Source organism: Agelaius phoeniceus, chromosome 21, assembly GCF_051311805.1.
Source record: "Agelaius phoeniceus isolate bAgePho1 chromosome 21, bAgePho1.hap1, whole genome shotgun sequence".
Lineage (NCBI taxonomy): Eukaryota > Metazoa > Chordata > Aves > Passeriformes > Icteridae > Agelaius > Agelaius phoeniceus.
In genome coordinates this window covers 7,163,147-7,188,550 of record NC_135285.1, presented here as the reverse complement: position 1 = coordinate 7,188,550, position 25,404 = coordinate 7,163,147, and the positions used below count along the sequence as shown (strand labels likewise).

The 25,404-nt window shown below is 45.6% G+C and overlaps 2 protein-coding genes across 7 annotated transcripts in view; both read right to left on the bottom strand.

The window, feature by feature from the left end:
- Positions 1–263: 263 nt before the first annotated feature.
- POMT1 (protein O-mannosyltransferase 1) lies at positions 264–13,383 on the bottom strand. Its single transcript, XM_054646625.2, has 21 exons — positions 13,316–13,383; positions 12,543–12,666; positions 11,826–11,969; positions 11,059–11,165; positions 10,402–10,452; positions 9,931–10,077; positions 8,862–8,973; positions 8,316–8,381; positions 8,100–8,193; positions 7,517–7,672; positions 6,813–6,943; positions 6,509–6,604; positions 5,106–5,198; positions 4,027–4,123; positions 3,846–3,938; positions 3,232–3,352; positions 2,889–2,986; positions 2,256–2,369; positions 1,647–1,773; positions 1,389–1,566; positions 264–1,198 (listed from the first exon to the last, which is right to left on the bottom strand). Exons 3-21 carry the CDS (start codon positions 11,945–11,947, stop codon positions 1,024–1,026), a joined length of 2,178 nt encoding a protein of 725 aa, XP_054502600.1. The 5' UTR covers positions 11,948–11,969; positions 12,543–12,666; positions 13,316–13,383; the 3' UTR covers positions 264–1,023.
- A 271-nt stretch (positions 13,384–13,654) lies between these two features.
- The window catches only part of PRRC2B (proline rich coiled-coil 2B), a 46,628-nt gene continuing 34,878 nt past the window's right edge, over positions 13,655–25,404 (bottom strand). For 5 of the 6 annotated variants that reach the window (XM_054646586.2, XM_054646587.2, XM_054646589.2 and 2 more), the window contains exons 25-32: positions 24,651–24,843; positions 23,349–23,446; positions 22,604–22,731; positions 21,755–21,992; positions 20,184–20,360; positions 19,419–19,510; positions 18,777–18,897; positions 13,655–18,383 (exon numbers count right to left, since the gene is read on the bottom strand). In XM_054646586.2, coding sequence (XP_054502561.2) covers positions 18,243–18,383; positions 18,777–18,897; positions 19,419–19,510; positions 20,184–20,360; positions 21,755–21,992; positions 22,604–22,731; positions 23,349–23,446; positions 24,651–24,843 — 1,188 coding nt within the window. In that variant the 3' untranslated portion in view covers positions 13,655–18,242. The remainder of the gene's footprint in view (positions 18,384–18,776; positions 18,898–19,418; positions 19,511–20,183; positions 20,361–21,754; positions 21,993–22,603; positions 22,732–23,348; positions 23,447–24,650; positions 24,844–25,404) is intronic. The other variant, XM_054646590.2, reaches the window with a different exon arrangement.

Here is a 25,404-nt window from a genome sequence, read left to right as displayed (position 1 = left end):
TCTGCTGCTGCAGGCCAGGCCATGGGCTGGGTTTCAGTGTTTTCACCCTGAGCCCACGTGCACAAGCTGGAGCAGGTTTCCTTGTCAGCAGGATCAGTCCTACCCTGCCCACAGTTCCTTTTCCCATGGGATCTGAGGTGTAATGGCAATACTGGCACTGCTGGTAACAGGCCTCAGGCTTCACATCAGTGCCACATGGCCAAAGGATTATTCTGGCTTTGGCTCAATTCCTGGCTTGCCTGAAGCCTTCTTTAGCTGTAACAGCAATTCTTAATGTCTTTTTATTTTGCTTATCTTCTTAAAAGTGATGCTTATGTCAGATGATTATAAATAGATAATAGTAACAAGTCATTATTCTATGCAGAACAAACTATTTATAAATGTAGCTTAATGCTGTGTTTACATAAATAGAAATGATAGCAGAGCACTGGAAGTTGGGGGCAAATAATGCATTGTTGAGGAATAGAGTCATGGAATGATGCTGTAAGGCTGCAGGGCCAGTTACTGATTGTTAAAGATGAACAAGCTTTAGAGAGGGAAATCTGGGTTTCAGGCATAACAAAGAAAATAGGAAAAAAGTATCTGATGTGTTGTAGAGTCCATTTATAATAAGCATATAATGGGATTGCAGACCACAGTGATAGGAAACACATGAAATGGCCCTAAGTGCAATATAGTGCCAGAAGGAAGAAACCACCGCAGTATTTCCAGGAAAGAGAAGAAATTGTTGCAGCTCTTCCCAGCAAAGGAGCTGGGATGCTGTTGACTAAAGTCAGCAACCTTCACACCCTGAGGGGCAGTGAGGGGTGAATGTAACAGGGGCAGAAGCTGGGAACTGTGCTCATAACAGCTGTATTACTGCTGAGACCTTTTCTGTAACAGCATTCCTTTATTTCCTCCTGTAATCATTAGATCTGGACTACTACCAAATACCTGAAGCGACTGTTAAGATTTCCATGATGCTAACAATAAATTCTTGCCTTTGCACAAGTGTTTCCCTTTGCTGTAGCCAGGCTGGAGTGGTCACTGCTTTCTGATCAGGATGTTCCACGTGTCCTTCCAGCGCAGGGCCCTGAGCTCCGCGAGGGCCAGCGCGGGCTGCCCGTAGGTCAGGGGGCTGAAGGTGCAGTACACAAAGTACACCCAGGAGAGCCAGGCCACAACCAGGGCACTGAACATGCTCTTGAGCAGCACAGATCTGGGATCAGAGAGGGAAAGAGCACTCAGGTTACATCAAGGCTGGCCAAACACTTCATCCAAAAGACCTAAAGGCAAATGACAGAGTTTGGCCACTGCTGGAAAAATCACTGCTTTCCCTGCAGCAGCCCTGGAGAAAGAACTGTGCCAGTCCTCCTGTTCAAGAGAACTATTCTGCTGAAGCCAAATACCTGCAGAGGTGATCGCTGAGATGCTGCAGTACCACAGGAATCAGGAGAATCTGGAATGTGACAGCAGGCAGGTAGTGGTACAGGAAAAGTGTTTTCTCCATCAGGAAGAAGGGCAGGTAATTCACAGCCCAGCCTCCACCACAAATGCCTCCCGCTGCCATCCAGAGCTGCCAGGCATCTGCAGGAGACAGGAGATGGCATCTGAGAGCAGAGCAAGGCACAAGGCTCCAGCTGGACACACACACACAGCAGCCAGACCTTCAGGGATGTCGTAGATCTTCCTCCTCCGCCGCAGCAAGTACCACAGGGACAGACACACGTACACCAGAGCAGCAGCATTAGCTGAAGCCCAGGTGGCAACATTCCCAAGGAGGTGGATCTGGGCCTGCAGGATAGATGATGGTCTAAGCCAGAAGCAGGAATATGCTGTGGTTCTTTTAGGTAAGTTTAAATATTACCTACACAAACTTGCTAAATTAAGCTCCAGAATGAGCCTGCCTAGTAACCTGGAACAAAGCTGGTTGATAAACTTTGCTGCTTTAGGACTCTTGTGTAATGGAAAGCATTTAAAGGATGCTATTGGAGATGAACTCATCTTCTAAATGAAATCAATAATGGAAACTATTAAACTGCAATTTACCTTTAGAAAAAAGGCACAAGCAAACATGATTTAATTAAAAGCAACTACTGTCAAAGCTGTATCTCATGCTAAAACAAATACCTCATCCCTCATGGAAAATATATTAATACAGAGAAAGTCCTTGGCTGGAAGCTGCAGCCCTGCTCTGACTCCAGCTCCTGGGGCTCACATCTGAGCTGTTCTGCTTTCTCAAAAGCTTCACAGCTACTTCTGCCTCTCATGCTTACCCCTGAGGTGGGGTGGAGCCAGTAGGCAATATTGGTGTCCATTGTGATCCAGTCCAGGGCAGAGGAGCTGTACTTATGTTCTGTGTCTTCATTTTTTAATGTGAGTATTTTCCACTAGAAAAAAAAAAAAAAAAAGGTAAGCAGAAGGCTTTCAGCATTGGAACAACAGGTGGGACAGCAAGCATGGGTGAACAGCTCCAGATGTAAGATGTTAAGTTCCTAAGCTGGGAGTGGAGAAATATTTTACATATCTCATATGGATACTGATCAATACAATTGTTTTATTTTGTTATTAAATAATGCACTTTCCTTAATGGATTTCTACAAAGATAGTAAGGGGCATCAACACTACTCACTGCATGTACCACACATTACAGTTGAGTTTCAGGCAGCTTCTGGGTGCCCAACCAATTTTCCTCCCCCCTTTTTGTTACACAATCACTTGGGTATTCATTACTGGACAGCCCAGGTCTTTAATGCCCTTATAAGTGCATTCAGAAACATTTTTTTACAGTGAGGAAGCCAAACTATCAGCAAGGATTAAACAATGAATTCTCAAGCTCAGTCTGCAGAAATGCTGAGGTTCCTGCTCTGCAGCAGAAGGAAAAATGAAGGGAATAACAAGACACTCACCTGCAATTCTGTGAACTTTGCCATGAAGCTGAGGTTTTTACTGATGTCCATCTGAGTGGGGGAGTGGAGTTCCACTTCCCTCTCTTTTTGCTCTTGGCCTGGAAGAAAACAGCAAAGCTCAGAAATAACCACAGAACAGGCAGAAAGCTAGAGAGGAGAGAGAGCACACAGGCTCCTCACTCTCCCAGGAGCCCTTCTCCAATACATCACCCAACTGCAACAGCACTTGAAGGGACTTTGTAAGGATTCTGACTCCATGGTAGAGCCAACTGAACACACACACAGTACCACCTTCCCACCACCATGAAGTGAAACCTGCTTCAGGAACATGGCTGAGACATACTTTTGCCATATCTGTGCTCTTCCACATTCCACAGCATGCTCTGGTGGTAGCCTTTGGACAGCTTCTCTCCAACCACCTCCAGCTGCCGGTATCCCCACTCAGGCAGAGATGCTCCACTCAGCTAAAAGAGAAAGACAACTGTGAACTTGTAAACTGAAAGTTCTACCAGTCTGAACTTCAGGATGGAAGAAATTCTGCCTGAGCACGGGATGACAGCAAGGGACTGCTAGATAATGTGTGAAGAGTCACCACGCAAAACTCTGAATAAACACTACAGCCATAAAATCAGTGATTCTGGCAAACTTTGTGAAGAAAAAGATCCTTAATTATTCCAGCTGCTCTCACAAGCACACAGACTCAGCATCAGTTTGTAAGCCCCAGTTGTGTAGAGTGGTCACAGCCTCTTGAGAAGAGGGACAGCTTTGATATTGAGAGGGATGAAGTACCAGTGTGACAACCCAAAACATGCTCTTCTGTCACACTGAGCCATTGTTTCCTTTAATTTACTTACTTGGTTATTCGTTACAGTGGTGTAGCTATTTTGGAGCAGAGTTTTTGAGTCACAAGAACTGCATGAAGCAAAAGCTACAAGCAAATGAACATAACCCACTTGCCTTTAGCACTGCAGAGGTGTTCACGTGAACAAACCTCACTTCTGACAGAATTGTCTTCCACACGTCCGTGTCAGACTCACGATTTACAATTTCCTACAACAGAAAGATGATTTTGATCCATGTGGTCTCAGCTGTTTCTGCTGGAGCATGATCAGCTCCTCCTGTCCCTCTGACCACTCACCACTCTCCAGAGGTTCTGTGCTGGCATGGAGATGTTATAATCAATATAGCAGGAAACTTCTTGGGAGTGGGGGCTAAGAGGAGCAGCAACATCATGCCTAGAAAACAAATAAAGGAAGATCTTCCACCACCATTTCCCAAATACATATAAAAAGCAAACCCATATGGAATTGGCTTAGACTGGATTCAGTAATAAAGCAAAAAGTAACTCATTTATTGGGATAGCACTGTTTACTCTGAGAGAGAGCATTCCCCACAACCAAGAGCTGCCAGGAACAGGCTCAGAGGAAGCCAATGCAGATGCCTGCGATGCCAGGCTGAAGAACAAGCACTGATTGTGACAAACAGAGCCGCTGTTCACTGGGGTTTCCAATAATAAACAAATTAGATTTGGAAGGGACATAGCAAAAACCCAAGCTCAGAACAACCCCCTTCCTAATCTGAGTGATATTCAAGTACACACAGATGCCCTTTGGGAAGCAGTCAGGAGAAAACTTCATACTGCAGGCTTTCAAAACAGGAAGGAATCTCTGGCAAACAGCCACAGCACACCAGATTGTCCAGCACATCCTCCTAACACATCCTTCAGGTAGGAGCATGCCATCCAAGTCAGTGGAGCTGGATTTGGGTTAAGTCACAGAAAATACTGAATTCCTGCACCTGTCCAGAGTGGGGGCAATGAAAGGGTGAGGATGAAGACTGACAGAGGGGATCCTGTATTTAGGAATCTGAAGAACTACCATGAAATGTGAACAACTGTGAAATCCTCTAAAGGCCACTAGTAGGGAAGAACAGAAGCAGTAAGCAACCATGAAGAAGTTTGTAACTAGGATCAAATCCCACTGCCAAGTCAATTAGAAAAAATAAATAAGCATACAGCATCCTTCCTCTGGGCCACAGGGATGGCATATGGCACTAACCACATGAGGTCCCTCCAAGGCACACTGGTGTAAAAATCCACAAATAACAGGCATTTTATGGCATTTCTGAATGCAAGGTCACTAAGTGGTTATTCTGAGAGCCAACCCAGCAGAATGAGGCAGCAGACTTGGCAGAGCAGAGCAGGAGGAAAGGACTTACGTGTTGAGGTAGCGAGTTGTGATGCCATGGACCAGCTGCACGATGTGCCCGTGCCTGACAGGCCGGGGGGGGTTACTCACCACCAGCTGCTGCCTGGGGAAGGGACACCCAACAGCAAATGGTTAAACTGGAAATGGTTCCATTATAAACACCTTTATATAGACCACAACCTTGTCATGACCAAGATGTTAGGTCAAGAAGCTGCAGGCGGGGACAGACATTTGGGCAAGAAAATGAGAAATTAAAGCAATATATAGGTTGTACCAGAATGGAAGCAAAGCTCATCAAGGCAAAGGTGAGTTAAGGGCAGAATGAGTCAGAGGATCAGTAATGGGATACTGACACTCCAGGCATTAGGTCAGTGGTCTGAATCCAGGTCAGTCAGGAGTGAATTAAGGTTATTACTGTCACACAGCTGTTTGGTGGCTTGTGTGAAACACTGAGTGCTTCAGTGAGTCTGATGGGTGCTGCACAACAGCAGGTGTCACTTTGGCAGAATTACAGGAGAGATCAATGGCTTTTACACCATATAAACTCTCACCTGGCTTCTGGACAGGGCCATGGCAAGGGGGAACTGCAATTCACTGAACTGCTGCCTGTATTTTACTGTTCCATAGAAGAAATTCACATCCTCCAATGCTCATAGGAGTCTTCTGAGTTTGAAGAATTTTAAGAATATATTTGGGTGGTTCTGTTTGAGTCCCTACTTGAAAGGTTTGCACTATGGACAAACTTTCCCAACATGGATATGACTTCTAATGGCACAGAGTCCTTCTGACAGGACTCTTTATACAGTTCTCAGAACAACATAAGAAACCTACAAAAGCAACTTTTTGATCAGTATGGAATTATGCCACTCAAAGGCTTTTACTGACAAAACAAGGACAGAGAGTCCTGCTCTGACAGTGTCAATGGCAAAACACTTCAGCACAAACCAGGCCCCAGGTACAGGCACCACTTGGAATCCTTCCCTATGTGGCAGATCTTACAGCTCATTCCACACTTCTAATACAAAGAACTACTCATTTTTCGAAAGTGTTTTCTACTCTTTTCTGAGACTCATTCAAGTTTGATAAAACTCATCAAGACACTCTAACACCATGGCTTCAAAAAGCAGAGCTTCCCTTTCATGCAAAACACCTGAAGAATCTCCAGTGGTCCTGTGAGTCTTTCAAGTTCCACTTGTGCACAGCACAGCCCATGTTCTGGCAGGAGCAGTTGAGAAAGGATTTTAGAGCCCTCAGTAGTGCTTTTACCACATTGTGCAAAGAGCTGCAATCAATTGCCCAGATCACACCAGGCTTCTGCACCCATAAGCAGAGAAGAGTTATGTCCAATCCAATCCAAGCCCTGGTTGGGTTTTGGAAGCATATAGGTTGAATTTAAATCTCTTGCATACTCACATCCCAGGATCTTTGACAATCCACCAGTTGTTCACATCCTTGAAGGGATAGCAGGTCACCTGCTGCTGATGGGAACTCCCTCGGCCGTTCTCATACCTGCACAGGGAGTAACAAAAACCCCCAGAGGTGTAAAGGCACAGCTCTGTGCTCAGCAGTGCCAGCAGCACAAACCAGCAGCACATCACTGATCATCCCCACAGAGCACAGGGACTCTGAAGGATCAATGAAAACACTGCTACAGTTGGACTGGCAGGTGAAGAAGCAGAGCTGACCCTCCCCACAGAGACCCAGGCAGATTCCTCACCTGATGGGGTAAGTGTTGGTGTGAGAGTGCAGCCAGCACTGCATGGGCTTGCCCAGCACGTTCCTCAGGGTGATCTGGGAGCCGTAGGCCACCTCTAAGGGCTGACCCTGGGTGATTCGAGCCAGCCCACCCTGAGAAGGGCAAGGACAGGGGAAGTACAGAGGAGAAACAACCCAGAGACTGTTTAAATTCTATTGAGTCACATCCCAGTTCAACATGGCAGTATCTTCACACAGTGCCTTCTCATTTGATTTTATCTACTAAAATCAGGTCTTGCAGCACCATACTCAATAGACAGTAAATACATCAACACCTAAAAAACTAAAATACTACAGGGTGTCAGGAAATATCCCTAAAGCCATGTTCTAAAAGACAGGCTAAGCACTCCTATAGTATACCATGTCACCACATGAGAGTTCAGTACTGTATCTGCTTCTGTGGAGTTTCCTGTAGGAAGGGACAAACCTTCAGCAGAAGAGTGAATATATTGCTCTTGCTTCATTGGGAAAAGGTTTTCATCTGCTATTAGGATTTCAGTCATTATTGCTTCACCTTAAAGCAGTACTACAGCAGCAAAATAGTTAAATGACACAAAAAGGGGCAAAATATGCAGGATCAAAGGAACAGGATTAAACACCACCTAATAGTGAACATTTTCCCCTCTTGTCTCTAATAAACCAGCTCCAAGACCACATTTCCTTTACCTCTAAGCTGGCTTGGAAAGCACTTGTCATGATCTGGTCGTGAGGCCCAGAGCGATAGAGCAAAGCCAAGTGAACGTAGAAGAAGGAGAGGTACAGCCCCATGGGGATGATGATGAGGGCCAGACCCCGGGCTAGAAAATGGCACAGCAAGGAAACCTGGAAGAACAGAGAAAGCTCACTTGTTTCATGCTCTAGATATTAAAAATTCCAGAGCACTTAGCTTTATTTGTTTGTCTTTTTTAAGTTTTCCCCACTGCTCTCATTCAGCTGTAACTCTGTGGACAACTGGGTAACTTCCAGCAAGGATTTGAAGTGGAGCTGGCAGGAGTGTGTGAGACAAGTGCATGTTTGAGTCACTCATCACTAAGACATGGATAACAGCAGAAAAGACAGTCACACACACATATTTTTCTTAATTCCATCTTCCCCAGAAACTAAGCTGGGAACTGTGCTATGACAGGAGGGTTTCCAGACAAGGAATTTTAGACAAAAGCCAGCTACAGACTGCACTGTTATCTGTGGGCTTCAAAGGCTCCTGCAATGAAAGTGACAATTAATATATTTTGCATGCTGTGCTACATACATTTGACAAGTTCTGGTCTCCTATCATGTGCCAGAAGTGGAGTCCTGCAGTGGCCAAGAGCAGCATATAGGTAAACAGGCCCATATATTTCACTCTGAAAGTGCATAAAAAATGAACATGGTTAAAAACTACACTATTACCTAATACAAGATATAAATATTCTAACATTCTCTTGAACAGTAGGCATTAAAGTCCAGGTAAGACATCATCACTTACCCAACTGCACAAGAACAGGCTACTCCAGTCAGCAGGAGCCAAAACCACCAGCTTCCAGAGAAGGCACTTAAAGGTAAATGTATTAAATCACTTGCTAGGCTCAATTTAAAGATAATTTTACCTTACTAAGGATTACTTCATCCTCTGAAAGGATCAGAGAACAAAAGACACAAATATCTCTAAATTCAGTGCCTGTAAACACTTACAAAGGAGAATTAAGTGACCTGTTATCATCAGTGTTTCTGTGCACAGAAGGAAACCTTCCAGTAAAAAATCTGGGTGGGCAAAGAAATGCTCCCAAGAGATTTTATTTCTATTTTAAAATTAAAAAAGACAACCCTGCTAACAGTAAAAGCAGTCTTTAACAGTGCTCAGGAGAAGGATGCTGGGGCAGCCATGTGAGAGGGTGAAGCATTGGATTTTACAGACAGGTGAAGTGAGTTTCAGAATTGTTAAGAGGCATAGAAAAACACAGTCTATGACAAAAAAAAAAAAAAAAAGTCACCATGAGAGTATCCAAAAGGGTGGGAGACAATCCAGCTTTACCTGTGCTTTTGCAAATTGTAGAACTTCAGGTAAGACAAAACTGCAAGCAGGATAAAAAAAATCAGTATTGATTCCAGAAGCATGAACCTTGATTGAGTGATCAGAGAGTTTTCTGTTGGAAAAGAGAGACAGACACAAAATTAGAGAAACTTGTCTATAGGCAAGTGCTACCTCAGACAATCACACTGTTAATCCAACAGAAGGACCTTCCCTTTTAGGAACAGACAGCTCCTTCTGGCTGTAATGGGCAAGTGCTGGCTTTAGAGGGACAAAAACCTTCCAGCAGCAGCAAATTACATGGACATAACTGGTTCCAAGACAAAGAGGTAGGCAAGCAGTGAAGTCTATCAGAAGGCAGATAAAGCTGCTGCACTTCCTACAAAGGCAAAGAAAATCAGTCCTGGGAAATCCAGAGAGGTGCTTCTCAAAGCAGAGAGTCCAGGCAGCAAGCACAGCAAGCAATGAGCACCACAACAGGTCTGCAGGAAAGGGAGCTGCAATGAGCCAGAATCAGAGAAGCTGGTAGCTAGGAGAAGTTTCCCTTATCAGGCTGCTAAAGAGCTGCTGAGAGGCTTTTTCCCTTTCAGGCAGCTGCCAGCAGCCCCTCAGAGAAAACAAAACCAGCAGAGCTGTACACACCAGAACAGTGTCAAATCACAGTGCTAAGGACACAGGCTGGTTTGCTGCAGTTTGGATTTGAAGAAATCTGATGAGCTCTGACTGCAAGTTGAGTTGTCCTGCTGTTAAAGGCCAGTATGTTGTAACTCATCCTCTGAGGAAGGGAGTTCAGGCCTCCTTGAGTACAAGAAATGTGGTTTCCTGTGAGGCTGTTAAGGCTGCCTGCTTTGGTTAATATGAAAAGAACTTGTATAAAGCCCAGAAGGACAGCCTGCTGCAGGGCTGTGAGGATGGAGGAGACCAGGGAGGCTAAGCACAGACTGACACAGGCCAGGGCTGATCTGTTGTTGATATTTTCTGGGGAGATGCTACTCCACCCTAAACACTCTGAAGGGGAAAAGGGACTCTTCTCCCCATGTATGAAGAATAGGGCTCAGTTGAACAATCTCACCCAAGAGAATCAGCAGAGCAGCTCCAAGTGCAGCACAGTGGGAGAAGTGCAGTTCAACCAAAATCTGGTAGGCTAAAGGCACACAGAGAGCACCAGCCAGGGCTGGCAGGAGTCGCAGGGACCACACAGGAACGTTCATGCTGTACTCTGAAACAGAACACAGGAAACAGGGATCCACCAGGCTGCAGGGGACAGACCAACACAGAATTTATTGACTGTTAGAGGAATTAACTCCTACTTGCACTGATTTGTCCATCTTGTATTGCTTAAACTGTTTAGCTGATTTAGAAAGCCTGTGCCATGAATTCATAGTGCTTTTAATTTGTGCTAGAGACCTGCAGAAGACTTGTTTAAAATGAGAAGTGAAGGTGTTGGAAAAGTGTTATTTCCACTAGACAGGCAAAAGGAATCCATCAGTTGCTGAAATTCTGCTTTTCTCTAAAGAACGAGACAGTTAAAAGCAACTCTTACCAGCTCCAATCCTGTTCCATAGGAAGTTTCCATCAAATCCTCCTAAGTAACCTACAACATAAACAAGAGAATTTCCAGTCTCAAAGCACATATAAAACCTGGTGCTAAACTGGGAACCATTTCCCAAACACACAGCTTTTCCTTGCATGAAGGCCCTCTTTCCCAAAAGGGTCCTCTTTGATACTGTTCTGTCTGCAGCAATACTTGAGAATGTGCAGAGGCACAAAGACTATAAATTGGGAACAAGGGATTCTCACTGACAAAGTCAGATGTATATTTAATCCCTCCCTCCCATTCAGACACTTTGATGTTGTGGCATCTCAGCTACAGAAAGGAACTGAGGCTATTTCTTGCACTAGCAGTTCTCATCTTACTTTTCTCTTTATCCAAAGGATTGGATAAAGAGAGGTGATGGATAAAATCCAAGAGAGAGGATTGGATAAAATGAGGTGATGGATACATGGCTTCATCATCCCCCCTCTATTCGTGCAACAGCTCCCTGACAATCCTAAATAAAACTCAATTCTCTCTGCATCAGAGTCTCTCATGTGCTTTGTGCTTTTCCCCATAAGTGGATTTAATGATTCATTTCTAACCAGCACCTCTTTTTTCCAGAGCAACAAGCAACAGGCACTTCCCAGTTCCAGGAGACCCTACCTCCCAGGGCCAGCAGCATGTGGCCAAAGGGTGGGCCACTGTCATCCACAAAGAAGATCCTCTTCATGTAGAGTGAAACAAACTGGCCATAATAAACTTCATCGAAACTGAAACACCAGAGGCAGAAAAACGTCAAATCTAACAGCAATGATCCTGCAGGGATACTCAGAAAGCAAACACCAATTTGTTGGTAGAGAGCTAAGAATGCAAGGAAGCACTGAGGCTTTGCCTCTTCTCCTCAGGGGCTTTTATGAGGGAAGGATTATTGCTGTATTGGCATTGCTCAGCCTGGAAAAGAGAAGGCCCACAGGGGTGGCCTAATTGTGGCCTCTTGGTGCCTGAAGGGAGCCTACAGGAAAGATGGGCTGAGACTGTAAGAGCCTGGATGGCAGAACAAGGGGGAATGGCTTCACTCTGACAGAGAGTGGGTTGAGATGAATTTTAGGAAAGAATTTTTCCCTGTGAGGGTGGGGAGGCCCTGGCACAGGGTGCCCAGAGAAGCTGTGGCTGCCCCTGCATCCCTGGAAGTGTCCAAGGCCAGGCTGGAGCACCTGGGATAGTGGAAGGTGTCCCTGCCCACGGCAGGGGGCAGAATAAGATGAGATTTAAGATCCCTTCTAACCCAAACCAATCTGGGATTTTGTGATTCTATGATTTACAGAGGCTGACATCAGTCAAGCTGTGCTCTTCTGCTCCTGCATTTTTGCTCAGAAATGTTTGAAAAACAAGTCTGTGTCATTCAGGAATAAAAGAAACTCATTACTCACACCACAGCCCGTGGATAGCAAAGCCCCCAGAGACGACTTATTAATCCCATCACAGTCAGTGCCACAAGGCTCACATTGATCTTTGCAGTGACCACAACTGGCTCCTTCAGAAATCCCAACATCCTGTCAGAGGTTTGTCTGAACCTTTGAGAGCAGAAGAGAGCAGCAGTCACCCTTTGGCTCACAGAAAGCACCAAGCCTGATTTCTGCTACAAGCAGCTCATGGTAATTAATTTTCCAAATTTCTCTTGCTTTTCATGTTTTTGTGTTTCTATTCTACCTACAAGACTAGTTGTAAAAATAAAGTTACTGAACTGACACACTTTTCATCTGCCCTGCTTCTGCCTGCAGTAGTAAGCTAGAAACCTTGTTTATTCTTACACTGGTTCTGCAGAAACACAGCAGCTTAATTCAACAGCCTCTCTTCTGCTTTGTGCAAAGCAAACCTCATAGCCCAAATTCTGATGACACTGATGGACAACCCATGTGCTCAACCAGATTACCTCACTAACTGAGCTATTTAGAGCCCACGTAGCTTAAAAAAAACCTCAAATAACTTACTGAGGTATTTTTCTGGGAGTGGGGATAGGAGGGGCAAATCCCCCAAACGCCCACTGCATTAGAAAGTTACTGGAGCACAGGTACGGGTGCTGTTTAAGCAGAAGTGCTAAAAGCTAGGTCAGAAAATAGCAGAGAATCCGTGCTGTGCTTCCTCACCTCAACACAACGCAAAGTTACCAGAACAAATCCATCTACGTGGCTTTGATCAGGGGAGAACAAAGCGAGATGTGAGCACATCACCACCACGCAGAGCCGTGCCACTGGCCTGGTTTCTCTGTGCCTACAAAACACAAGCGCTGCGTGGAGCCGAAGTTTTCAGAAGCCCCCGGCAGAGCTGCGCTCCCACCCGAGCTCTGTCATCCCCTCGCAGGCCCTGCGAGCCCAGCAGCTCCTGGTGGAGGCCCTGCGGTACAGCTGGGCCCAGGGCAGGTGAGCAGCGCCACCTCGGCTCCTCCTCGGGGTACACTCAAACCTCCGCACCCCTTTATGAGGGAGCAGGGCCAGCGCCCCCCACCGCGCCCTGTGCCCCCTTTAAGCTCTCGGGGGACACTTCAGACCCCTCAAGTGGCCCTCAGAGGGTCACCGAGCCCCACCACCAACCCTGGATCCAGCCCTGGACCCTCCTTTGAGGGGAGCAGAGGAGCACCAACCCCAGCCCCCCCCGGAGCCTCTCCCACCCCCCTCAGCTCTACGGGGGTGAAGGGGGCGGGTAACCAGCGGGACGAGGAACAAGCCCGGGACCAGCACTGGGACCGGAATTAGGATCGGGACTAGGACTGGGATCGAGCAAGACGGGGATCGTGAGCAGGATCAAGATTAAGACCGGGACCAAGCCTAGAACCGGGACCGAGATGAGCACCGGGACCCCCGGCCCCACACGGCGCCGGGGGGCGGGGCCTTCCCGCGCACCGCGCTCCACCCGCCCCTACCTGTCGATACCGGATGTGACGTCAGACGCACGCATCCGCACGGGTCGGAAGCAGGAAGTGTTGCCATGGCAACGCTGCGTCTGAGGCGTGGGTCCGGCCTACCCAGCGTGGCAGCTGTGAGGGACCCGGCAGCACCTGGGCTCAGAGTCATAACCACCCACCCCGCCGCTGGGGCTTTTTGTTGTGTGTTTAGTTTTTCTTTTGTTTGGGTTTGGGGTTTTTTTGTTTGTTTGGTCTTTTTAAAGTTTTTTTTTGGGGGGGGGGTTGCTTTGTTTGTGTTTTGTTGGATTCGTTTTTTTAAAATTATTAACTAAAATAACCAGACAAGGGACTGGGGAATTTGAGAAAAGCATAATCTGCTTTATTTTTTTAATTTTTTTTTATTTAAATAAGGAGAATTCTTTCATATGGAAAGAGCTAATACAATCACATATTTGAAAGGAGAAACAATAGGTACTGAAACGAGGAGAAGGGCAATAAAGAGTGTGCCGCAACTGGCCTGGTGATTCCGTGATTCGAATTCCGGTCCGAGTTAAAGTTTCCAAAAAATATAAACAGGTTGCACGTTACACAATTATCCATCGTCTGCCCTTTCAAATATCTGGTCTACATGAAAAGACAAAGAGAGGAAAGGCCAAAAAAAATTTACTATACAGGTCATGAAGTTAAAAGCTTTAAGGAGGACAGTATCCCCTTGAGAAACAACAAATGCAATTTCTACAGAACCAGAGGGAGGATTCCAGCTAAGGACAATGCCTAAGACATGCTAAAGGGTGAGCGCCTCACTGCTGCAGCTGTGATTCCTGGGGACAGTCAAGGACATCTGGAGCAGCCAGAACAAGCCACTAAACCCAAGGGAGTGTCTATGGCCACTGGAAAACCTGGTGGTCTTTGGATTAAAATAAACAACAAAAATAGCTGGACTCTACTGTCTCTTTTTTCAGCAAAATGCACCTTTTCTGTCCATGTGCCATAACTAAGCACACTGGTGGCTGCCATAAATGAAATTTTATTCACAAATGCAACTTTCTTATGAAGAAACTGAGTTGCTGAATAAAAAATAACCAGTGCTACAAGGAATTAACATGTGCTTAACCAGCCTGGAGGAAAAGGGAGGGTTAAGAAAATGCAACAGAAGGAGGTCCTGGCATGCAGGGGTGCTGGCTGCAAGTGACTGGTGTAGCCAAGAGGTGAGAGACAGCAAAAACACTCATCTCACTTGAATACCTATCTCTAAATACACAGGAACCACAGGGCAGCTTGTGCTTTGCAGCATTCCTGCAAGGAAGGTGTGGATGGAGTGAGTGGCTCTGCATGAACACCACACATGGGAGTGCAAGGGGCAGCAAACACATCCAGAGGTGCTGACACAGCCAGGAGCAAGCTATGGGACATCAACAGCAAGACCTGTGTCACTGGTGACTGTGCTGCTTGTCTTTTAAAATATACTGGAGTGCCTTTTTATTCGCCATCTTTTTTTTTTTTTTTTAAATTCCCAGACTTCAATGTTGATTTGTTTTTGAATGAAGAGCTAAGAGCAGAAGGGGTGAGGGCAGCAGCACTGACTGGAGCTGCTGGCCATGGCAGGGAACTGATCACACAGGTGCTTCAGACCCTCTGCTGAACAAGAGCAGCACTCAGCCTCTCAACATTCCTGCTTGCTGCTGCAAAGATGGGCTCCACCTTTCCCTCCCACTGCACCCTGAACCTTTCCCAGCAGAAGGAGACTGCAACTGACTTCCAGTCAAAGCAAAAGCAACTCACAAAGGAGTAAGTCAGCAATAAATCAACCCTTCAACAGTGCAGACAGCAGGCAGAAGGACCCTCTGTAACTGTAGTGATCTGTTCTGTGCATCTCCATCCTCCTCTCCACGCTGGATTTTTATCACTATTCCAGCTCCCTTGACTTTCTGCTCCTTTGAGGATCAGAGGCTTTTCCTTTTGACTCCAGAGCACCACAAACTGCACTAACCTTGGACTAGCTTTAAACAAACAAACAAACAAACAAGCAAAAATATATGCCAGAGAAGGATATTGCACTGTAGAAATTTGGGCTCTAAAACTGCTTTCCATCACACAAAACTCCACTAAGTGAGAGAGAGTCTTGCCAACTGCAGCTGACAGTCACACAAAGTTGAGAAATGGAATGAAGCTCACATGCATTTCTTGGCCTTTCCTGCACAGAATAATTCAGACATAATATATAAATAGAGCAGTGAAACAATTACTTTTTCACCTAGACCTACAACATCAAATACGTATAAATAAATTCTAGTGTTTTATTCTGTTGGGGGAAGGAATGGAGTGATTAAAAGAGAAAGAAGGGTGACCTTTTTCAACAGGAAGTTTTGTAGTTCTGATGGCATGTACACCAGAGGGACTGCAGTAACTTGGATTGCAATAACCCAGTTTCTCCAACACGTTTGACCATTTTGAAGTCACACAGGTGGGAGGAAGGAGGTTAGTGTTTTTGTAAAGCTGAAGTAGTGTGTCTAGAGTAGGGAAGAGATGAGAAGGGCTCAGGTAAGTCTCTTTAGCCATTAGTTAGATTCTGGGCTCTTATTAGCTAGGGCCAGCTGGGCAGAAGGATAATAAAAAAAAACCCAAACAGACAATTCTGCTGTTAATGGTATTTCAAGGGAGAAAACAGAAACAAGGGTGGGATGACTTACTGGAGGTGCAATCTTTGGAAAACACTGGGAGCAGGACTAGCAGATGAGGATGCAGATCTGGAGATGTCTGAAGGTTGGGGAAATATTTGTCACTAAATCTCAAACCCTGTACTTTAAGGAGGATGCTAGAGAGATGCTGGCACACTCTGCTCTGAAATTAAAATCCATAAAACCTAAGAAAAAAAGAGCTCTTATTTTTTCTTAAAGTACCATCCTATCCCTTTCCCTTCGGGTTCTCTGCCATGTTCCATGGGGACACCTATGGAGAGGGGACATTACTATGCCTAAGTTAGTTTAGGTTTCTAAGCTCTTTAAAGCTACTGTATAAAAATCATATTTATGCCTAGCTTAAAACTTCAAATGCATCCTTACAAAGTTACAAAGGATCTTTTTCCAGAAAGGGGAGAGGGAGGGGGGGGAAAAAAAAAGCAAACAAAGAAACAAGAACACCTTTCAGATCCCTTCCCCAATACATTCTTTGTTCAAAATAATCTTCTTTGGAACCACCACCAAATGACTTTCTGCCACCCAGCAGAGGCTGATGCACAGCCCGTGAGCAAGCCACCATCTCCAAAAATGGTTCTGTCCCTCACTTCAGAGTGACCAGCCTACTTTACATTTTGAAAGAGCTAAACAACACAAACCAAGTTAGCTGAAAGTAGTTTTTACTTTAGACTACCATCAGGTGAAGGACTCCAAGTCCTTTCAGGAACTTTTAGGTCCATCCTAAAAAAATCTACGTACACACACACGCACACACACACACTCACTCACATAAACCAAAACCAAACAGCCAAAGAAATAAAACCCAACCTCTCCCACTGGGATCTTCCTTGTGTAGATCATCAAATACTGGAGAGGAGTGGTGAGGTGACGATGCTGTACACACACTATATGCAACTGCATCAGAGTAAAGAACCCTTTGCTGTTCACCTGGGGAAGGAGAGGAGAAGGATGATTCCAATCTGCCTCTGTAACCACGTGCTTCCAACCCAAAACAGGAGGGTCCAAGTGCGCCTTGCAGAGGGGCTCCCTTACCAACGTATCTCTATGCAAATTTTACAAAAGGCCATGGAATAGAGGAATAGAAAGCAAGACTCAGGGAAAAGAGTAAAGCTTAGGAGAGCAGCCCCGAGGGATGAACACAATATAGGACAAGTCTCAGGAGACATGAAGAATTCGAGCAGCCAAGGCAGGGAGCATGAGAGAGCATCACAACTACAAAAAGTAGTCCATACAGACCCGTTGGCTCTAGCCAACTCTTCTGACCCATGTGCTGTGAGAACTTTTTTTCTTCCTAACAAATGTTACACTTTGTAAATCTATGATTTACATTTTGGCGCGTGTTTTGCAGTCGCTAAAAAAATCCGAAACCCACAAAAAGGAAAAATTGAAACACCTAGAGATCTGTATGAGCTTGCAACAGAAATCTGGTGGTTTGAGTTTTTTTCCTTAAAATGAAAATGCTAAATTTTGTTGTGCACAAAGCACCCCAAAGCTGTGTTTCAGGATTTATGCACTGATGTACTACATATCTTTAGTACACATCGCCTCCTACTGCAAGCACTGCCTCTAGCTTAAAACAAAAATACTGAAAAATTAACAAATGTCATATCTGTCCTGGTTTTTTTAATCAAATAGTCTGAAAGGCTAAATCATCTGGGAAAATACACCCAAACAAACTCAAACTCTCAACATAGCACAGAACCAGATACAAAACTAAGCAGAGTTTTGTCAGAACACCATTTTAGCTGAAGGGAATTCTTTTCTGAAAGGAATGAGGAAAGCAGAAAGAAGGGGGGGAATGAGAGAACATATAAAAGTTCTGCTATAAACAAAGATACAGCTTTTTTGTAAAAACCTCAGCTGCCTTTAAAATGAAAAACCTCAAACTAAACCCCTCTCCCCCAGTTGCCACTCTGCTGAGACAGAAGTAGGGAAGGAGAAGGACGGGCTTTGCCAAGTGAGCAATCACAGCTACCTGTGGATGGGGCATGGGGAGGGGGAAAAATAAAAAAAAAAATGGCTAAAGCCACTTAAAAGTCACATGATTGGTTTGTTTTAAAGCAAGCAGGTCAATGTCATATCCACTGTTTCAAACTGCTTTGTTGGGAGAGGGGCTTGAATGATGTTGCTGTAGTCAGTCAGTGTGGGGTGGGGATAGATCTGGTGAGATTTTCAGGAGATCCAGTGGGGTCCAGTCTAAGCTGTGGTGCCTCTCAGGCAGCAGGACCATCTGGGCATCAGAGGTGCTCCTAGGCCTTGCTCTCCTCCACTTTGACTGCCTGAGGTTTGATCGCTCCTGTGCGCACTGGCTTCATCTGGTTTGTGGAGGCTGTTTCCTGCAGCTTCACTGCTCCCAGACTGGCTTTGTTATCATCCACCCGCTGCTTTGCCTTTTGACACAAAAACCAAAGCATTAGCTAGGACAGACACCTCTAGGCAGGCAGAACAAGCAAACTGTGACCATCACTCATGCAGGACATTGAATTTGCTCCTGTAACACCTCATATTTAAGGATCTCAGTGTCTCATATATTTGGCAATGCAAGTAACTTATAATAATTCCACAGTAGAACTTAGTGGAACTAATCTCTCCTGACTTTCAAATCGCACAGAATTACTCCTGGACTCAGTAAAACACTCACCTACCCAGGGGAAAACACCAACTCCCACATGGAGCTTCAGTTACATAGGCCTTTCTGCCTCTCCTCTGCAGCCCAAGGCACAGGCACAACAGTGTAGGAGAGCAGGTATTTTTGGGCTGTACAAAGAACTCAGGTACACTACCTGCTGTACGTAGTGTCCCTGCACAGAGCCCATGCTCACTGCTGGTCCCGACGGCTTCCCACTGGGGCTGGCAGAGCTAGGCCTGGAAATCGAAGAGTCGACAACATTCATGGAGTAAATTCTACAATGGAATGAGAGCCTTATTCATGTGTGAAAGAAAAAAAAGACAGCAAAGCAGCAATAGACAGGGCACGAGCCTGTGCTGTGCAGATCAGTGAGCTCCACAGTTCCGAATGACAACACCTGGGTCAGTTAGGAGAAAAACCAATAAATTAGTCTTGCAAAAGCCTTGATGACCTGATGTGTCTAGACACGAGCACTCCCATCTTCAGGACCAAAAACATTTATTCAATGATCCTCAGGTGTCCCACCTTCACAAGGAACAAAAGCACACACCAACTCCAACGTGTCTTTGAGATTCAGTGAACAAGTAACTTCATGCACTTCCCACAAAGCACCAGGTCAGGTACACACACTGGCCCACACCCAGAATGAAAGCCATGACCATGCATTTAGACACAAGTACTTGGACCGAAGTGAGCACATTCTAGACATGAAAAGCCAGGTGATCTCGTGCAGGGATGATGGGTGCACCATGTTTCTCTGCCATCCTAAGGAGCCCGAGCTGTGTGGAGGTCTCACCTGTACGTGTGTGGGGACGGGACTGACCCTCCGGAGGACATGCTCTGTTTACCATCGGAGAAATGAAACCCTTTCATTTCCATCTGGGAGGACTACAGAGGAAAATGAGTGAGAGAGAGTATCATCTTTGCATTCACAAATCGCTCATTACTTCATATCAAAACTTAAGCCAAATGTTTGCCCTTCTCCCCATCATGCCCATTTAAAAGAAGAAGTATTTTTCAGGTGAAGAAAGTGAGGCTTGTAAGTGAAATAATCTGTTTGTATTAAAGCACCAAGCCAGCAGCACAAGCAAATACAGAACCTGGAAGGTAACTGCTGTGCTCTATCTCCCCTATAGTAAGACAAACTTATGATATGAATCCATCAAACCAGACATGACATTAATATACCTACTCAAATGGACAAGCTTCACAACAGAGTGAAATATCTGGGCAGTATTCCAACTGTGTCTGGAGCTCACCACCCCTCAAGCACTCTGGGGAAACCTGTGTAAACATGTAATAAAACTGGAGACTCCAAACTGGATCAAGGCAGGATGTGGCTCCCTGGAAACAGAATGATGACCAGCAGCAAAACCTGAAAACTGCTGGCTTGCACTTTGGAGATGAGGGGAAAAGGGTTCCTTCATTTTAACAGCAATCCTTGGCTTGGATATTTAAGGATCCCAAACAAGCCATTCTCCCCTTTAAAAAGCAAGGAGTCAAACTTCAACGCAGGAGGGGTTACTGAATGCCATGAGCAGCACCAGGAGTTAATCCTTACCTCCCTGCTGGCAGCAAGAACAGAAGGCTGGGATCCAGGAGGGAGGATTCTTCGGGGAGCTCCTACAGGCAGGTTTTGCCCCTGGGGAAGCTGGATGGACTGTGGCAGAAGCAGGGGCTGCTGGCCAGAGCCGTAGCGGGGCAGAGGCAGCTGGGAGCCAGGCACAGGCATTGTCAGCTGTGTGACAAGGACATGTAGTTACCTTAAAGGCAGTAACAGTCTCGTGTTTGACATGCTGCCTCCCAATACCCTGAAAGCACAGCCTTGCCAAAAGGAAGCTCCCAAACAGCGCGGTCTGGCACGGAATAAACGCGAATGACTGTAACAGAGGGACTTGCACACTGAAATGGATGTTCTGGCAGTGCTGCCAACACTCTTTATCAGCTGGGTTCTTAACATGCATTCAGGTTAACCTAACTGCCCGTGGATGGGGGCTGTTCTCCATTCCTACAGCCCAGTTCTCCAGTCTTCCTCATGGTCACTTCATGGGTCTGTTTTCCCTTCACACAATGGCAGTGTCAGTGCAGTGTCAGGTGCTTTGTTTTCACCTTTGAAAATCTCCTACACTCTTACACCAAAACATTCTGAGGACTGGACCTTCAGAGAAAGCGATGGGGACCTCAGTTCCATGTTTCACAGTGAGCTTCAAACCAATGATGGACACAATTAAGAGCAATTACAAAAAAAATACTGTAGCTCAGGGCTGAGGAACCTCCTGTTCCCTCTGATTTTCTCACAATTGCTGGATTTGGGAGGGTCTATCAACACTTCAGAATAAATAAATAAAACCAATCTAAGGCTGGCAAAAGAAACCAAGTTACTCGCTCATGATGGATAAAGCATTTCTTCAAATATTTCGTTTGCCAGTGTTCTCTGTATTTTCCTCACCTAAGTTACTTTCAGGATTAACTCTTTACGTCAGTCACAACATAAAAATCCCTCTGAAACAAAAAATAAACCTTAACAAGTTGCACAAGATAAACGTAAGATGAGTTTAATAAAATTATCAAATTTCTCCAGAGAATCAGAGCACATGCCCACAAACACAGCTATGGTCACAGTAGAATTCAATGTTTTTATGTGAACCATGCTTTATTAAAACATTTTCACACATTGAAATTCCTGTTAGGATTCTGCCAAACAGATCAGCTGAAGCTGTAAATAAGACTTGGACGACAAATGAACTGAGAAGACGGATGAGCCTTTAATACAAGTTCCTAGTTGCCCTGGAAGCTGAGGTGCTGGGAGAGATGACTGGGATTTGGCTCTCAGAAGAGGTGCTTTTAGGACAACCATTGCATCATGGCCTCCTATGCATGCAGCACTGGAAGGTCTGACTTCCAAGTGACAAAATGACGTCTCAGCAGGGACAGACAAGGTATGAGCAACCATCTCATTAAATAAGGTGCTGCATATGTGAAACCATGGTTCACAGAACAGTGTCTCGGGGAAATCTTCCGCCTCTTTACAAAGAGTTTAGTTCAGACAGACATGTTACAACCCATCCTCAGAAACATGTGGCTGTGAATTAGCCTGGACCAAAGGAGTGGCTCGCCAGTCCTGCTCCTAACCTGTGTGAGCTGAGAGTCCATCATCTGGGAGGCTCCCATACCAGCCTGGTTTATTTGCCCCTCATAAACCAGTGCCTGGCTTCCGTTCATGGGCTGATAGGGGGACCCAGACTGGGTTTTCACCACCTCCAAGGGCTGCATGCCTGGGAAGGCGGAATATGGAGGCTTCAGAGCAGTGCCTCCTGTCAGGACCATGGTGCTGGGCTGGGACAGACTGGGGTGCATGTACACCTGAGACCTGTAGGAAAAAAACATGCTTCAGTCATGATGCACAAAAAACCTTTGGAGACTGTACAAGCACACCCTGCCAAACCATATCTGGCCTGCCATCAGTTGTCAGACAACTAAACTGACAGCTTAGAAATAAGCAGTGATGCCACTTTCCATTTTAGTTACCAGGATTTTTTACTTCCTCTCTTAAGCTTTTACAACCACGTCCTTGTGTTGCCAGAATATTCAACAGAATAACATTGCATAGTATCTAATATTAATGTTTCAATATCCCACAAAACAACCTGTGCATTAGCAGTTAAGGCAGGATTCAGGTTACCTAAAGTCTGCAGCAGTTGTGCAAAGCAGGAAAAAATCAGAAGTTAAAGATTCCAACAGCTCTAGCAAGTAAGAAGGATTGTTTTTTTTAAACCTCAGTATTTAGGCTTTTGAAGCACTAACTACTAATTCAGATTTTTCAGTTTCATGCTCCCTACACTGGCACTGTTATTAGGGAAAGGAAACAGCATTTGAACAAAGGAGAAAGGGGAGATGAGTGTGGGGTATCTGACCAATGTACACAGACACCAGGAACATAAGAGAGCAAGCCACAAGGAAAGGAAAACAGGCAGCAGTTACCTGAAGGGCTGTATGGAGCTGTACATCTCCTGGGACTGGGAAACAGGCAGACCACCCCTCAGTCCAAGCTGAGCTTGGGCCTGTAAGGATGTGTGTAGGGAAATGGGAATCTGTTGAGCAGCAGCAGCCTGCAGAAGGAAATAATATGACTGAGAGGTACAATAGGAGCCAGAAACTCTCCAGGGCTGTTAGAAACCCATCAGTTTCCTGCATGAGTCCATCTGTAGTGACAATTACCTACACTGGGCCTTTACCCCAGAACAGCAGCACACACTGGGAACACACTGCCCAGGCACCCTGCAAGAGGCATTTGATGGACACGAGGGAACCAACCTGCTCCTCACACAGAGCAGGCAGTGACAATCCCAGCTCTCACCTGCCTGCACTCTACCTTGAAAGAGGCTCTCCCCAGCCATATCAACATCCTACTTACTAGTAAAGTTACCCATTATTATTGAGTGGCTGGGGAATTCACCAAAAGTCACTTCATCTCACTCAGGCCTCAGCATCTGCTTCAGTTAAAAGCAGTCCAAGGGCACTGGTACAGAAGGGGAAGAACTCCTCAATTCCCTCCCTTCAGTTTCACTAACCTCTGACACCCACTGGGAAGCAGCATTCAAGGAACCTAAAGGGAGCCACATCTAATCTCCTTTGGATTGTGAAAGTGAAAAATTACTCTTTGTTCCTTAAGTTCCACCATGAAGAATCCCTGAAGAACCACCTGCAAGCTGTACTGCTCCCTTACCTGCTGGTAGCTCTGCTGCTGAGGTATCGTCTGAGGGACCAGGCGGGGCTGACTTGCAAACACGTGGCCATCCAGATACAGGGGTGGAATATGGTTACCTGCACATCACAAAAGGCAGGCTGTAAATTCAAGGTACAGGGGAGATACAGGCACAGCAGCCTGCAGAGATTTGCAGGTCAAGACTATTTCCCACCTCTCAGCAAGTTAACACAAACATAGTACCCATTCAGAAGTGTCTGTAAAGCTCCTAAATCCACAAACCAACATCAGCAGTAGCAGGATTGCTGAGAATTAATCATACCTTCCTGTCAGAGGCTAAATGTAAACCCAGGTTTCCCACCTCCACAAAAGAATCAGACACTAGCAGCTCAGAAGTTGGTAACCTGTACTCTGAACTAAATGCCAGAAATCTGCTCTGCAATCATCTCATCTTGCAGCTCTGACAGACAGAAAGAGCAAACACAGCATTTAATGCCTTGACACATGAGATCTAAAAGTCATATTCATCCCAAGGGTGGCACCAATTAGTAACTGCTGTGCCACTCCTGTGCTTTTGTGCAGATATGAACCACAGGATTAAGCAGCAAGATTAGGGTGGGTGAGGAAGGAAATCACCTGACTTGGAACAATCTGTTTACCAAGTGGAAGCTAACAACAGAGTCACTACACATTTCACTCTGCTCCTGAACTGAGACATGAGAAAGACAGGGCATACATGAGAAGCCCTTTGGGACTCAGGAGTCATCCCATGGAGAGAATCCCAGCACATTTTCTCTTTCCAAGATCTCTCCCTAATTACACACACTAACATGACTGAGTTAAGATTTTCCTTTAACTAAAAGGCAGCAACACCTTGCCCTCTCCCAGAGTTCTGTGAGCTGTAAGCCAGTTGCTGTTTTGCTAAAAGCAAAAGGTGCTCAGAACCTGTGGCTTCAAAGGCAAAACAAGCAGAGGAATGGCTGATAATGATATTGGGACCGTTGAAGCCTCTCAGCCAGAGGTCTCTTTGCTTCTATTCTACTGGGCACACAGTAAAGGGTAACCAAGATCTATTGAGACATCAGACACTTGCCACTACACAGGGAAAGCTGTCTTTGTATTAAGCTTTCACCAGTCACATTCTTTAAATGGGGAGACAGTCCCTCTTTCTGCCTTGCCTGGGTTGTTAAGGATCTGTCAAACACCAGCCAGCCAGTTACTCTACACAGAAGCTCTTCTCACCATGCTCTCACCTAGGAGAACCAGAGGATGGTTCCCAGATAACAACCAGACAATGCAAAGGTTGCTGCAGTTTGCAGGTACCTGGAATAGATGCAGAAGGTGCTACAGATGCCACAGGCATGGGAGGCATAGAAACTCCACCAAAAGAGCTGTAGCTGACACCGTTGGAAGCGCCAACACTGGAAGGAGGCTGGATGCCTGAGCCTGCACCTCCTGGGGAGTTCTGTTCTGGTAAACTCGGAGAGTTTTCCCAAGCTTTACGAGCAGACTCCATCTATGGAAACAAAGAACAATAACTACAGACAGTTCAAATGGGGAGGACATTACCAAAGCCTACAGTTGCTCATCTGTGTCCTCTGAGCTCAAATTCCCTGCACTCTAGGCATAGTGGAAAGCTGACAGGTCTGAAGTCAGGGGATTCTACAACAATTTCTAATGGACAAGAACCTTTCACAAATACTCAATTCCCTTGGTATTTGCTGAGCTTCTCAAATTTGGGATGGAGTAGGGTTTTGGTTTGGTTTATTTGGTTTTGTTGTTCTTGTTTGTACACTTGGGTGGGTTTTGTTTGCTTTTTCCCTCTCTTTACACCACCAGGCTTCCCAGGATCCCTGAGCAGCCACCTTGCCCAGTACAGAAACAGGAAAGCTCTGTTGCACTTGGTTCTACAATTGGCAAGGACTTCCTGCATTCAGGACTTCAAACACACACCCCTGCACTCATGTTGAACAGCACATATGCACAACTTCCACAAAAGCTAATTAAAGTTTAGCAATACCTAACAAAATACTCTGGGAAAGATCTCCCCACAGAGACATGGTATCCAGACACCTTC

Coding starts and splice junctions, on each gene's coding strand:
- POMT1 (XM_054646625.2), bottom strand. CDS start 11,947: ATGTTGGGATTTCTGAAGGAGCCAGTTGTGGTCACTGCAAAGATCAAT. Junction 6,944..7,516: donor CTTTCCAAGCCAGCTTAGAG/GTAAAGGAAATG, acceptor TGCCCTTCTCAG/GGTGGGCTGGCTCGAATCAC. Junction 1,567..1,646: donor GATCTACGACATCCCTGAAG/GTCTGGCTGCTG, acceptor TGTCTCCTGCAG/ATGCCTGGCAGCTCTGGATG.